This window comes from Mizuhopecten yessoensis, unplaced genomic scaffold, assembly GCF_002113885.1.
Source record: "Mizuhopecten yessoensis strain PY_sf001 unplaced genomic scaffold, ASM211388v2 scaffold8577, whole genome shotgun sequence".
In the NCBI taxonomy this organism is placed as follows: domain Eukaryota; kingdom Metazoa; phylum Mollusca; class Bivalvia; order Pectinida; family Pectinidae; genus Mizuhopecten; species Mizuhopecten yessoensis.
The window spans coordinates 135,633-149,623 of record NW_018407617.1 but is presented as its reverse complement, the minus strand read 5'-3'; the positions used below and the strand labels follow the sequence as shown (position 1 = coordinate 149,623).

General features: G+C 38.3%; 1 protein-coding gene across 3 annotated transcripts in view; it reads left to right on the top strand.

Annotated features, from left to right (window-relative positions):
- The window catches only part of LOC110456250 (muscle, skeletal receptor tyrosine protein kinase-like), a 97,916-nt gene extending 85,158 nt beyond the window's left edge, over positions 1-12,758 (top strand). For all 3 annotated transcript variants that reach the window (XM_021506862.1, XM_021506861.1, XM_021506863.1), the window contains 3 exons: positions 2,218-2,393; positions 4,292-4,534; positions 4,677-12,758. In XM_021506862.1, the coding sequence (XP_021362537.1) occupies positions 2,218-2,393; positions 4,292-4,534; positions 4,677-5,851 (1,594 nt within the window). In that variant the 3' untranslated portion in view covers positions 5,852-12,758. The remainder of the gene's footprint in view (positions 1-2,217; positions 2,394-4,291; positions 4,535-4,676) is intronic.
- The last annotated feature ends 1,233 nt before the right edge of the window (positions 12,759-13,991 follow it).

Genomic DNA, 13,991 nt, shown 5'->3' with positions numbered 1-13,991 from the left:
GGCTTTTTTTTTTTTTATTGAAACCTTGAATACACTGACAGGGTGTGCCCTGGTCTACAGATAAGAGTTACAATGTTTTATAAACCCCTGACACACAGGTGCTGGTGTTACCGTGTGTTTACCTAAGCCTTCTACATCAGCCACATATATCACTGGGGAACTAAGGAGCTTGACTGCCACATCACCTACACTAACCTTATAGGTTCTAATTCACAACTTCAAACGAACATAAGATATTTATCAAATACAACTCAATACACTGTGTTCAGAATACCGCTTACTGCAGCTGGCGCTATATTTGGCGCTCAATAAAATGGACTCATGTAGAATAATAATCCAGTCTGTTAAAACACATGCTAAAACGTAACCAGTCTCCAGATCTCTTCCTGGATATGTTGGACAAGACCATCGGATCCTCGCTTAGCTTACAAACCTGTAACACAGAATATATAACAAGAACAACTTCTTTTCCACCATAAATTCGGGCGGGGGTATCCAACTGTAGCGTCTGTTGAGGTGTGCTGCAAAAGCTTGAATGTTACCAACATAGCTTGTACACCTGTAAAACTCACCTGTATTTCAGGTAAAGCATGTGCGCCTCGCGCCACGTCGCATGATACACTCTGTGCCCTACAAACACACCACATGTGACCCTCACTATAATACAGTGAAGACCGTAACATATAACCTTAGGTGACCTTATTGTGTAGAAAGTATATCACTCTGACCTTGGGTGACCTTTTGTGTAAAACAATTGTCACTCAGACATCAGGTAACCTTGTTGTGTAGAAATTCTGTCACTCTGACCTTGACTCTAACACTCAGACCTAAGGTTGTCACTTTTACTTTTATCTTTCAGACTGAATGTTCTGAGGATGAACCTCTGGCTCTTACCTATGATTTATATATATATATATATAGATATATGATTTTGCTTGGGAAATAAAATATTTTAAACTGAAAATAAAGAATATATAGAATTGAGGTGTAAGTGTTTGGGTTGTTTATAGATCTTGCTTTGATTGTACTGTTGAAATGCTCTGAATAAGGGTGGGTTTAATTGAGCTGTGTAGGTGGGGTATGCGCTATGATTGAGGGATGATTGTACACAGGATGACATGCCTCCAGTACAAACGGTGCAACTCTTTATCAACTCCAGATACACACCAGATAGGCCTTTGTTTTGAAAGTTTACACCTACAGTTCATGTGCGTGTATGTGCGATTACCTGTCGTTTCCACCTGGTCAGGCAGTTTAAGTGGTTTTGATGTGGTGACAATTGTTGACGGTGACATATAGAAAGATTTGGTAAAATATACCGGGCTAACCTCTGATGTCATAGATCCAGAGTAATTTTGTCTGGAGATATAAATAACCTAATCACATTGAATGATGTGGTGAAATGTATCTCACGTTTGAGTAGTAAAGGTATCGGTTGACAGTTTGTTTGTAAACAAGTCTGGGCCTATAGTCCGACCTACAGGACCACACAAAGGGATAGATGGTTACCTGTCAGGCAAGGGGAGGCCACTCATACTCATAACTCACCTTGATAACAGTTAATAGCAGTATAAAGTGTGATTACAAAAGAAATGATTTCTTTGGCTATAATATCATGATCATTATAGAAAGAAAGACGTTAATTCGCTGCACAAGTAACCTTTAGTTTTGTAACAGGAAAGAGGGTAGTGTGCTATCAAGGTTGATGGAATCAGAAACGCCTAGTACAGTGGATGAAATGATTGATGAAAAAATATGTGTATGGAATAACGGCCAAGATATTACCACCACTCATGCTTAGATACAAGTGTACTAGATATTATAGGAGGCACGGTATACTAGTGGTAGGACGCCGGGATCGTGACCAAAGGGTTGCGGGTTCGAGTCACAGCGCAGCACTGTGTTGTATCTTTGAGGAAGATACATGTACTTTACTCCGCTTGTTCCAGTCAACTCAGCTGTAAATGAGTATGTGGTTGGGCAGTGCTAGAATTGTTGAATGCTAGCTGTGAGCACTCAAATGGCAGCTCCGGCTGTATGTTCCACAGGGAGTTGAGAAAGGTATTGGTTGGTTGCAAAGGCTCTATAACCACGGATAATAATTTGTGAACCGCTTTGAGACGACCTATGAACTAGGTTGTGATAAAGTGGTCTATAAGAACCTGGAATTGTTATGATTATATGACCACCACTGATGTGCTGTATTGTGTATTACAGGGAGAGCTGTTTGGGTGTAAAGGAACTGCTGTGTTTTGACCAATGGTTGCTGGTCATCAACAAAGAAAATCTCCAGTACTCATTGCCCATCTGTGGAGAACTTCCCAGCAAATATGGTGTCAACGTTTCCTGTGTGGACTCCCAACTTTTTATCAGGAAAGACGATGAGGTCACCAGTAAGTTTAGCCTTTTCTCTCATTTCTGGATGTAAATGGTAGAACTGAACATGAAGTGCAGAAACACCTTATTACATGTGCATGATGTCATAATGGCAATAATCGGATATCACAAAGTAAACAGTGTTCCTTACCTATAGTCACCTCATCCCCTGTCCATTTGTGTTATATACCTGTAGGTTTTATCCTACCTGACTTCAAATGATTTTACCTAGGTATCAAATTGCGTAGCCATGGCTTCAGGAATTAGAAGTATAGAAAAGGGAATCACCAATCAACCTATCAAATGTCAGTAAATTTTCACAGAATGTTATATAACTACTTCCTCATTTGTAATATTACTAAACTTACTTATAGGAGTGCAAAAGGAAGGGGCCGTGGTGGTTAATGCGTCAGACATTCTGCTAACACAAGCCCTCCACCATTAGGACGTGGGTTTCAGACCTACATGGGGCAGTCGCCAGGTACTGGCCGTAGGTCGGTGGCTTTTCTCCTGGAACTCTGGCTTTCCTCTACCACCAAAACCTGGCACATCCTTAAATGACCATAACTGTTAATAGGAAGTAAAATACAAACAAACCAAACCAAACTGTTCAATGCCCCTATTATAGTGTCAGATACAAATCTAATTGATCTTCTTACTTCTCCTGTAAAATATTATGAAACATATGTTAAGTGGAAGATGTGATGTGACCAGTCAGATAGTATGTCTGTAGGAATATAATGATGTTCAAACACATCATTCCGTATTTAAGCTAGTGTTTATGAACTTAAGTGGTATTATAATTGAACTAACTTCAAACATAGATTATTTTGGCCCGAGAAGAACCTCAAATCCTAGTTGACTGGGGCCAGAGATAGTGAGACTCACATGTCTAAAACGTCATGCTGGGTGGTACTCCGTGTAGGGGATTATTCTCATGCTTGTAATTATACAAATTGGAAATAGATTTCACTGGAGATATACAGCATATATTTCAACATTTCTATTTCTATAAAGGCTTCAAGTTTCATACATGCTGTAATCAAACCTACATTTACACCGGATAACTGTATTTATTCATTGCTGTGAATGGATGCATGATTTATGAGGATAGCAATGAAATGCAAGCATAGAGTATTATTATTATCTGATTATTTTCATTTCTGTACCAGAGAACTCTATCACAGGTAAAAGATGACATGGTCTTACACAGGTTCTGTTTTGGAGTCTTACATGTGTGTAGACATCTGTCATCAGAGTCATGTGTGTAGACATCTGTCATCAGAGTCATGTGTGTAGGCATCTGTCATCAGAGTCATGTGTGTAGACATCTGTCATCAGAGTCATGTGGTCCTATTATCAGATATCGCCCATGTTGCATTCCCTAAATTGTTCGATAGCATATTAATGCAGGCGCATTTGTCATACATTGTGTGGCCATGACACTTTACTTATCAAAATTTACATTAAAATGAAATGGTAGGTATTCTAATACTATTTGGCTGCCACGGCCGCTATTTTGAAAATAACTATTTCAAACTTAAAAACAAGTCCTAATAGGGCAATTTAACTGAAACTTGGTCTAGGAATGATCAGCTCATGGTCCTGACAAACTTAAGTTAACGTTATACTTAACTATTTTTTACTCAAATTGATACATTTTTCAACAACAAAAATAAATACTGAAGGACTCGGGTGACCGTTAAGGCTCTAGTATGGGCCTCTTGTTGTTTTGACATATGGCACACACAGAAACTTGTATGTGTAGGCCTTGACTTTTTATGTCTGTAGCTGCTACGTCCATGAATGCATAAAAAGTAACACCTGATTGTTAGATATATTATTTTATTAGTCAATGCAGCATGAAACAAACTCCCGATTGTTAAAGACACTATTTAAACTTCTGTGTTTTTAGGTTCATGCTATAAAGGCAGAGGACAGTGGTACAACGGTACACTCAATGTGACCAAGTCCGGTAAGGCGTGTCAGGCCTGGGGGGTCAACTTCCCCCACACCCACCAGCGACCCCCAGCTGTCTTTCCCACCCTACAGAATTCTGAGAACTACTGTCGGAACCCTGGGGCAGAGGAGAGCTCCCCCTGGTGTTATACAATGGAGAAACATTCACGTTGGGAACTATGTGATATTCCAAAATGTGGTGAGTAAGACAGCAAAGGAGTACATGCTCTGGTCAGGTACTTTATATCAGTAGCAGTTTGGTTGATTGTGTTTTGAATAAAATGCTGACTGATTTTAAATAATCAAAATAATGAAGTAAATATGGTTTCTTTCTGTTACAGTAAACCCCACACCGCAGGATGAAAAGGAACCAGAGGAACAGCCTCGTTTCACGTTGGTGGCCATATTGATAGTTACCATAGTAACATCTGTGGGTGTGTTTGTGATTGGTCTCATCATTGTGCTGTGTTACCAAATTGTTAGTCAGCGAAAGCAACAGGTCAAATATAACAGCACTCCTACCGACGACCTTGACCTTGACATTGACAAACTGACACCTAACATTTCCTACCATAGGGTGTCTGAAACACTCAAATTAAGCCCAAAGCTTGAGGGTTTAGAATATCCCAGGAATGATATTGTGTACATAAAAGACATCGGACAGGGTGCTTTTGGACGTGTGTTTAAGGCGAAAGCACCAAATCTGTCAAAGGATGGTGATGACTCAATCATTGCAGTAAAGATGCTGAAGGATGATGCTTCAGATGATCTGCTGCAAGACTTTAGCAGAGAGGCCTCCTTAATGGCCGAGTTTAAGCACCCAAATATTGTCAAACTGTTGGGAGTATGTGCAATTGGAAAGCCCATGTGTTTGTTATTTGAATACATGAAAAAATGGGATTTGAATGAATATTTAAGACGTTCCAGTCCGGAGCACTATATTGTGATGCGTCCTGCATTAAATGTGTATGAGGAATTACCACTCCTGGACAATGTTGACCAGTTGTATATTGGGATGCAGATAGCTGCTGGTATGGTTTATCTCTCAGAGAGAGGATACGTGCACCGTGACTTAGCAACAAGGAACTGTCTGGTTGGGGATAATCTGACCGTAAAAATTGCAGACTTTGGTCTGGCACGTAGTGTGCATACAATTGACTACTATAAAGGTAGCGAACATGACGCCATCCCTATTAGGTGGATGCCATTGGAGTCGATTCTTCACAACAAATTTACAGCAGAGTCGGATGTCTGGTCATTTGGTGTTCTCACGTGGGAGATTTTCTCCTTCGCCCTTCAGCCATACTATGGCATGACACATGAAGAAGTAATAAAGTTCATAAAGGATGGTAAGATGTTGGCATGTCCTGAGAACACACCAAAACAAGTGTATGACTTGATGCGGCTGTGCTGGAGTCGCAAACCAATGCATCGACCGCCTTTCCCAACATTGTACAGCTCAATCAAGGTCATGCATGACGAATTGCAAAAGAAAAAAATTCGTGAGAAAGTATGACTGTTCCGACAAACACAATATTGCGAAGGAATTTGCAACAAAACTGCTTTGTGATTTACTAGAAAGAGAGACTTTGAGTGATTATGTGATTTATTTAAGTATGATCTGTAAACTATGAACAGAACTGGAAGAGCGTGTGATTTACTTGACTGAGGAAATCAGTAGAGTAGCCGGGTGATCATACATTTATTGACTTCCGATAGTTTAGCTCAGGTTTTAATAACCCGACGGGACTGCCAGTACATTCTTACCTAACTTAAAAATCATATAAGTCATGCTGATCATTTCTATGTGTACCGATATTATTTAGTGATGCATTGACATACAAAGTTTGAAGGTCAATGACATACAAAGTTTGAAGGTCAAGGACATACAAAATTTAAAGGTCAATGACATACAAAGTTTGAAGGTCAAAGACATACAAAGTTTGAAGGTCAATGACATACAAAGTTAAAAGGTCAATGACATACAAAGTTTGAAGGTCAAATCTGTCCGAAAGTTGTAGAAGATTTAGTGTCTGTAGGAAGGGGGGGGGGGATTTAAATGATTTGTTTGAAACCTTCACAAGGTGTTAAAACGTTTGAAGCTTAATGCTCAAAATATGTCTTATCTTCAGACATATTTTGTTATGAAGTTCAAAGACCTATAAAATAACTAATCCTCACCATGTATACACGTATTTACAAAGAAAGAAACAGGAATTTCTCACATTAACATTATAGTTGTGTAGAAATAAGATAGTGTGGAGTATTTCAGTGTTTTAGGGGGTTTATTATACAATATCAATTACATGTAGGTCTTTAAACAAAATGCCTTTGTCTCAAATGACCTCTTTCAAAACGGAAAAATTATGATACCATGGAATTTTGTGTAAGATGGTGTTTACAGCCTTTTTCATCCTTTTTCATCATTCAAACTAAACTGTTATTGCTGTTTATTTTTAATAGTGTGTTCAATTTGTTTTTGCTTAGCTGTTGATCAAGGGTACTAGTGCTCTGTAGAGAAATGTTGCTGGTGATCCTGTAGAGCTGTGATATATAAGTGTACACAATGCAACACTGGATCAAGTTACTGGAAATACAGCCAGTACGTCTCACTATGCAAGGTTTTACTTTAATCTATACAAGGACATATATTAAGATTTTTTAAAAAATTTTCAAAGTGATAACATTTCATTAAGTAGAGAACTTGTCTCCTTTTGAAAATTGTATCACTACATTCATGAATATCTCATTTATTGTTGCTTTACATGTACAATATGTATGCAACTTGTATGTACTTCCTCCAGCCAATCAGCTCGCTAGATTTATCACTCCTTCCAGCCAATCAGCTAGCTAGATTTATCACTCCTTCCAGCCAATCAGATGTTGTTTGTCTCAGTATGTCCTATCGATGTAGGTTTGACACCTTGTAGTATACAGATGTTACAACCACTCCACTTTTTAGTGTGACCACATCTTTTTGTGTTTTCAGAATAAATTTACACAGTTATTGTCCACAAATCATCTTTATCATATTCAGGAATTGATGTTCTTTGCACCAGTGAATAATACGTACAGAGGGTAAATAAGACGTACAGAGGGTTAATAATATGTACAGAGGGTTGATAATATGTACAGTGGGTTAATAATACATACAGAGGGTTTGAACAAATGAAAGTCTTCCTATATAAGACCATGATCATGTTAAGATGAAATTAAAGTTGCAAGCATTACTGTTGTGATAGTCACTGTTCATGAGATCTTTAAGATTTTTGTGACCGTTGGGTACTGTTATTTTGTACACAGTAGATTTCAGTCGTTCTGGAGATATAACGACTGGTTTGAAAGCTGTCTCTGATAGCTTACTTACAGTTCAGTGTACAGACACACTCTTCTGCCAGAGGAAATTTTTATTGAATGTCATTTCTGAAAATGAAAATGTAAATATAGTAAATATTTTCTTTTAATATTTTTTTGGTCTTATTTTCTGACAGCTGTGATTTACAAAGCATTTCATCAATCATTATTGTAAAGCCATATTAATTGTGGGTTTTTTTCTGCTAAGTTGGTGTTAACTTGTCACCATTTTCAATATTTTGATGATCATGACTGTATGTTGATGTCAGAATCAATCTGTCAGTCCTGCGACCTTAGGTAACTTTATGGAGGGAACAAATCACTGCTGGAGGTCCTAGAGGAGTGAGGGAGTAGGGGTGACTTTATGGAGGGAACATATCACTGCTGGAGGTCCTATAGGAGTGGGGAAGTGAGGGAGTAGGGGTAACTTTTTGTAAGGTTACACATAAACGTCACAGCATAACAACAAAACCTCGCTTTGTTACTGGTCCTAACTTGACACATGTTTGTAGACTGTACATAAATGACACAGTACATCACATCATGACATTTATTTTGTTTTAGATCAGTTCCTCCTCAGCTGAAATGAAGTTTGTGGACATTTGATCCAATTTTCTTCTGAAAAGTCAATGGTTCTGTTGGATGTGTCTGACTCCATCTGTAATACTTGAACCAGGTACTCTTACATTCAGTAAACTCCCTGGGCTGGTGGTAAACTGGGGGAAAACCCTCCCATATCACCTTATCATCAGGTTCAGTTCAACCAAAAACTTTACTTTGAGTTTAATGTTGATCCAGTTTCACAATATCTATGTCTACTGGGATATGGGATATGGGATCTGTAGTGTTATTTTATAGAGCAGACACCTCTATGGAATCAGTAGTATTATTTTATAGAGCCAACACCAAATATTTTTAGTTTGAACTTGGCAGAAACAAGCAGAATTCTTGTATAAAATCCAAAATAAAATATTTGTTTTGCCAGAACTTAACATATTAAGTAAAACATTTACTTAATGTTATAAATTGATTAATATGAGTGAATTTATTTCACACAATAGATTGTGTAGCCCATTTTGGCACTGTTCAGCCTCGACATAGTTAAACAGCAGTGTTAGCAGTTCAGTAAGGGAGGTCTTTGCCAGAGGGGGACACACAAATGGTTTATACAGCATGTACATCAAAGAAATACTAATTACATAAAAATGCTGACTAATGATGTCTTGAAAGCATGTAAATTTGATCAACACAATTAACATAAATTGGCAGATGATAGTGAACATCTGCGGGCTGTATAAAAAGGGTGTTCCCTACAGAGCTAACCACTGGTGAGGTAATTACCGTGCAATATCCAGGGGAGGGGAGGCTTAATTGTAATTAACAGATATTTGTCAATATAATACTGGGAAATGTTAACACAGCGAGGGGGCCGAGGAATTACCACTTCTAACATATCACAAGGATGTCCACATTACAAGTCAGCTGTTCAGTACATAATTCAGATCAACTTTTTCTCCAGACTTTCTCAGTGTCAGTAACATAGCATTTGGACTGTGGGCCAGATTTGTATTTCTCCAACCTCAGAGAAGCATATTTCACATGATATCCAGTTCTAAATATTTTCTGTCTCGTTGGATCTTTCTAGCACCTTTATGTGACATCTTTTTGAAATATTCACACAGCGATGTATTCATATGTGTGCTAATGCAAGTAATACACTTTTACATTTTTGAAATTATGTTTTGTGGTTTTATGTATTTCTTTTGTTGTTTTACAGATACCTAATGTTGTAAATAAAATACAATCTACACTGTGAAATATGTTTTCTTCCTTGTAAGGACGGACTACATTGTTAACATGGATGCGTTCAAACGTAGCTTTAGAAGTGAAGAGGCCATATTAATGTTAGGTCCCTGGTGGGATACTTGTAGACTAGCGAAATTCAGTAGTTTTTGGAACTGAAAGGTGTGAGAATAAAAATCAATTAGCTGCAACTGAGTAAAATCTGGTAACCTGAGTGTTGGGCCAAGATTCTATAATGTACCAACCACCGGGGTTGGGATGGTGTTACAGAATCTGAGCCCTCAACTGAGATCACTCAATCTTTCTCAGTTACAGGCAATAGATTTTATTTTTATTCTGGTACCTTTTCTGCTTTTCCACCTAGCTAGCTGATGTCTCTGAGGACCATGTGGTAGATAAGCCGTTAGCTAAACATGTTTGTATCCTCGGTAAATAAAGTTTATTATTATGTCTCAACACTGCTGTTCCCCATTGCTAGGTTTGTTGACCTCCTAGTTAGCTGCTGGTGTCTGTTCTTCCTAGCCAGCTAGTCCCTACACCAGAGAAAGACCTGTTCGCTCAGGCTTCACATGCTCTTCAAGCAGGGTTTACATGGTTACCTAGGTCACTCTCTGGGTAACAGTGCCTTAAAAGTTAAATCCAGGACAACATATTCCTTGTCCAGGGATCTACCAAACTCAGGGCTCCAGAAAACAAGTCCTGTACTTAACAAATTGAGGTAAAGGAAATCCCCCCTGGCTGAGTCGCCAATTAACGGTGTGTTAGAGTTACAACTATGACTTACTGTCTATCCTTGCTGTTCTTGCTAGCTAGTTGCCTCTATGTCGACAGAAGATGTTGTACTGTGACCTCCTGTCCTTGCTGTTCTTGCTAGCTAGTTGCCTCTATGTCAACAGAAGATGTTGTACTGTGACATCCTCTCCTTGCTGTTCTTGCTAGCTAGTTGCCTCTCCGTCGACAGAAGATGTTGTACTGTGACCTCCTGTCCTTGCTGTTCTTGCTAGCTAGTTGCCTCTCTGTCAACAGAAGATGTTGTACTGTGACATCCTGTCTTTGCTGTTCTTGCCAGCTAGTTGCCTCTCTGTCAACAGAAGATGTTGTACTGTGACATCCTGTCCTTGCTGTTCTTGCTAGCTAGTCCCCTCCCTTGTTGATACTGTTGCTGTTCCTGCTTATACACTTACTGTTTGTTTGAGTGGTTGTATGTCCTCCTCTCGACCAAGTAGCTTGGTTATCCAGGAAACAAAGATAAGGCAGGAAAATGAGTGAAAGGCTTAACTTTCTAACCATCATAACTCTAAGCTTGTCCTGTCTGTCCATCAATTCCACCCACACTATCGCCATGCTCAAACACTAATCCTCATTCCAAATCCTCATCATTCCTCAAATGTTGGATTTCATTCACAGCACAAAGAACAAATATGAAGAAAGTGTTGCACATAAAATATTGGCACATTTACATGTGTGACAGATATAAAGTGCACAAAATTGTAAAACGATTTGTTAGGAAAATGAGATATACATTGTCATATTACCTGTGTTTATTCAAGTGCAGAATAGCAATAACATTAAGAAAACTCTAAAGGTGTGTAAATTGCATATGTAGAGATATAAATATCAGGTGTAATGATTGCTTGTTTACAGTAAGCTTGTGTAGCCCTAACCCTAAGAAGAATACCTATTGCATGTGTAGAATTTAAGAAATCTCCAAGAGTTGAACTTTTTGTATCGAATTAGCGCTAGCCACATGTGTGGGTGGGGTCCTCAACTTTTAAACAGCTGATTGGGACGTTAATTTGGCTTTCCATTTTCCACAAATTACTGATATGTTTTTTGAGACCACAATGTTTTTCAATAACACTGACACTTGGTCTGCTGCTGGTTGGTAGGAACCTCAACCCAAGTGCCTGGGAATGTTGGAGGGGAAAATGGCAGGACGGAACGCTGAAATAGGACTCGATTCATAGATGGGGATATAGATATTATCTAGGTTATATCACATTAAGATATGTTCTTAAGCATAAAAAATTAATCTGTTCAAGTCGGTAGATCAGGCTTTTGAATCAACACATAAAATTCAATTTGCTTTTAATTACAGTGCACTGAAGCCCCCTGGTATGTCCTGGGGAATGAGATTAGATCTGGGTATTCCCTGGGTTATCTCGGAGATGTATAGACCTACAGATAAGCACCCGTTTTATCCAGTTTTTGCAGGAGGCTGCTGATAAAAATGTGCTATACATTTAGCAGAGTTGATATTTTTATTACACACAGATTTCTGAGCCGATAGTCTAGCTGTAGGCCCAGTGATACAACCCTGGATTTTTTTCAGTAGTATACATACATGTCATTTTTTTATTTGTCTATTTCGAACATAAAAGTGTTTACATGTTTCAGAATAAAACTTGTTCAACTCTCTCAAACAGTGTTAATCTCAATTGTATGGAAACATTCATACATATTACATGAGGAGTTAAATGCCATGACAGTTTTAAGTGCTATATTATATTTTAGATGTCACTCTATGTGTTTCCGCTGTTTTTATGAACGAATGTGTTATTGAGTTGAGAGGTGTAAAGCTTGTGAACAGGCACTTAAATGTATCTAGTAAATATATGGTTGTCATTAAAAATTGAGAAATTGAATTGAAAAAGTTGTCGCACCCCACTCTTATTATGTAATAATTTTCTGTAATGTCAAAATTGACAACTTGAATTGATTACCATATATAAGTTGAGTGTGTGTGTTGTGATTGAGTTGAAGGCGCGTGCTGTGGAAGTGTTGGTTTGGCAGTATATAGGGGCCAACGTCACCAGTGATCTCTTCAACACACACCGCTTTACTATAGTGCTACTTTCACTGTCTCCATAGACTTGCACAAGTCCTGGTACAATTTAATAAATTTTAATTTTCAAGTCCGTTATTTCATTTTAATTTATGTGAACATTAAAATTTGTTGAACAACATCCAGCATTGATTCAAGTGTTGTCTTGTTCTGTCTTGAATATTTGAGAATGTGGGTTGCTTGTAGGGAAACATTTGTCCTACATAAAATAGGGACCTGTGCAAGTCTACTGTCTCTGTGTGTTTTCAGTGAGTTTTGTTTTGATTATAACATGTTATCATTTGCTTGGTGCTGTTCATTTATTATAAATTACGACTTTTGCATGTTTTTTGATAACTCATCATTTATGTGTCATTATACATGTGTATAAATCATGTATTAGTGGAAGAATGTTTGGAGAGTAAATAAAAGTATGAAAACATTTGTTATTGTTTATGTTTTATTTCATCAAATGAAGAAGGTTTACAAACTGTCCTATCACCATAGTGTTATGTAGCAGATACATTCACGTCATACTTTGTACATGTTACTTCACGTGCTGACCTCTATAATGATGCAAGACTTAAGACCATATGCATATCATCATGTGGATGTTGCGGTATCTGTGCTGTAGCATTCAGGTGAGGTGGCACTATAAATGATGCCGTTGGAAGCACTACAAACAAAACACATTACATCTCCAGCACACAGCAGGCATACACACATAGGGAGATATTAGCCAGGTGGCATAGGACTAGTAGTTAACGCCTGATAAGGCATGGAAACTAGTCCCAAAGTTTCTATTTTACACAGGTAGGGTTTGTTAAGTAAAGTTGCATCAAAAGAAGACTTCAAGATACATTTAATCTCCTAATCAATAAATGAAACGTTACCATATAAATTATCATATATAAGGGGGAAATAACCTCAACGTTTATTGAAGAAAGCTGCAAAAATGTATTAAACATGCACCCCATGTAATGCAAAAAGGAAAGGTTTCCACATTGAAAAGTAGAGAGAGAAGAAGAAGAATCTTAGAAAACTGCTTCATCGACGGCACCAGCTAGGTTTGGTTTGTTTTGAGTTTGTTTAACGTCCTATCAACAGCTAAGGTCATTTATGGAAGTGCCTCCATGTGTTTTAGTGTATGCGTGTTTGCGTGTGTGTATGCAGGATACAGCATTCCGCCCGGTCACATATTGTTGCCATTCCCCTAAATGCTGAACGTTAAGCAGGAAATAACAACTACCATGTTAAGGACTTTGGTATGTTCCGACCTTGGGACAGAACCCATTGCCTTCCTCACCTGGGCGAACGCTCAACATTAAGGCCAAAAGTGAGGTGTTGCAAAGCAAGGCTCTAGGAAATAAAAGGCAATTAGAAGGAGAAATAATTCCAGGTCAAAGTCAAGTTATGTCACATCCTTATGAGGAAATTCGGGATAGTTACATCGAAACAAGACATGCTTATGGACATAACTAAGCATCAACCTTTTATATCACAGAACAGAAATGGTACACTCCCCGATGAGATTATGAAGGCGACCATAAAACCAGTCCACAGTCTTCTTCATTAACTTGAAGTTTTGGAAACCGTTTGTTGTAAGTTTGTCCGCTGATAGTCATTAACTTGAAGCTTTGGACACCGTTTGTTGTAAGTTTGTCCGCTGATAGTC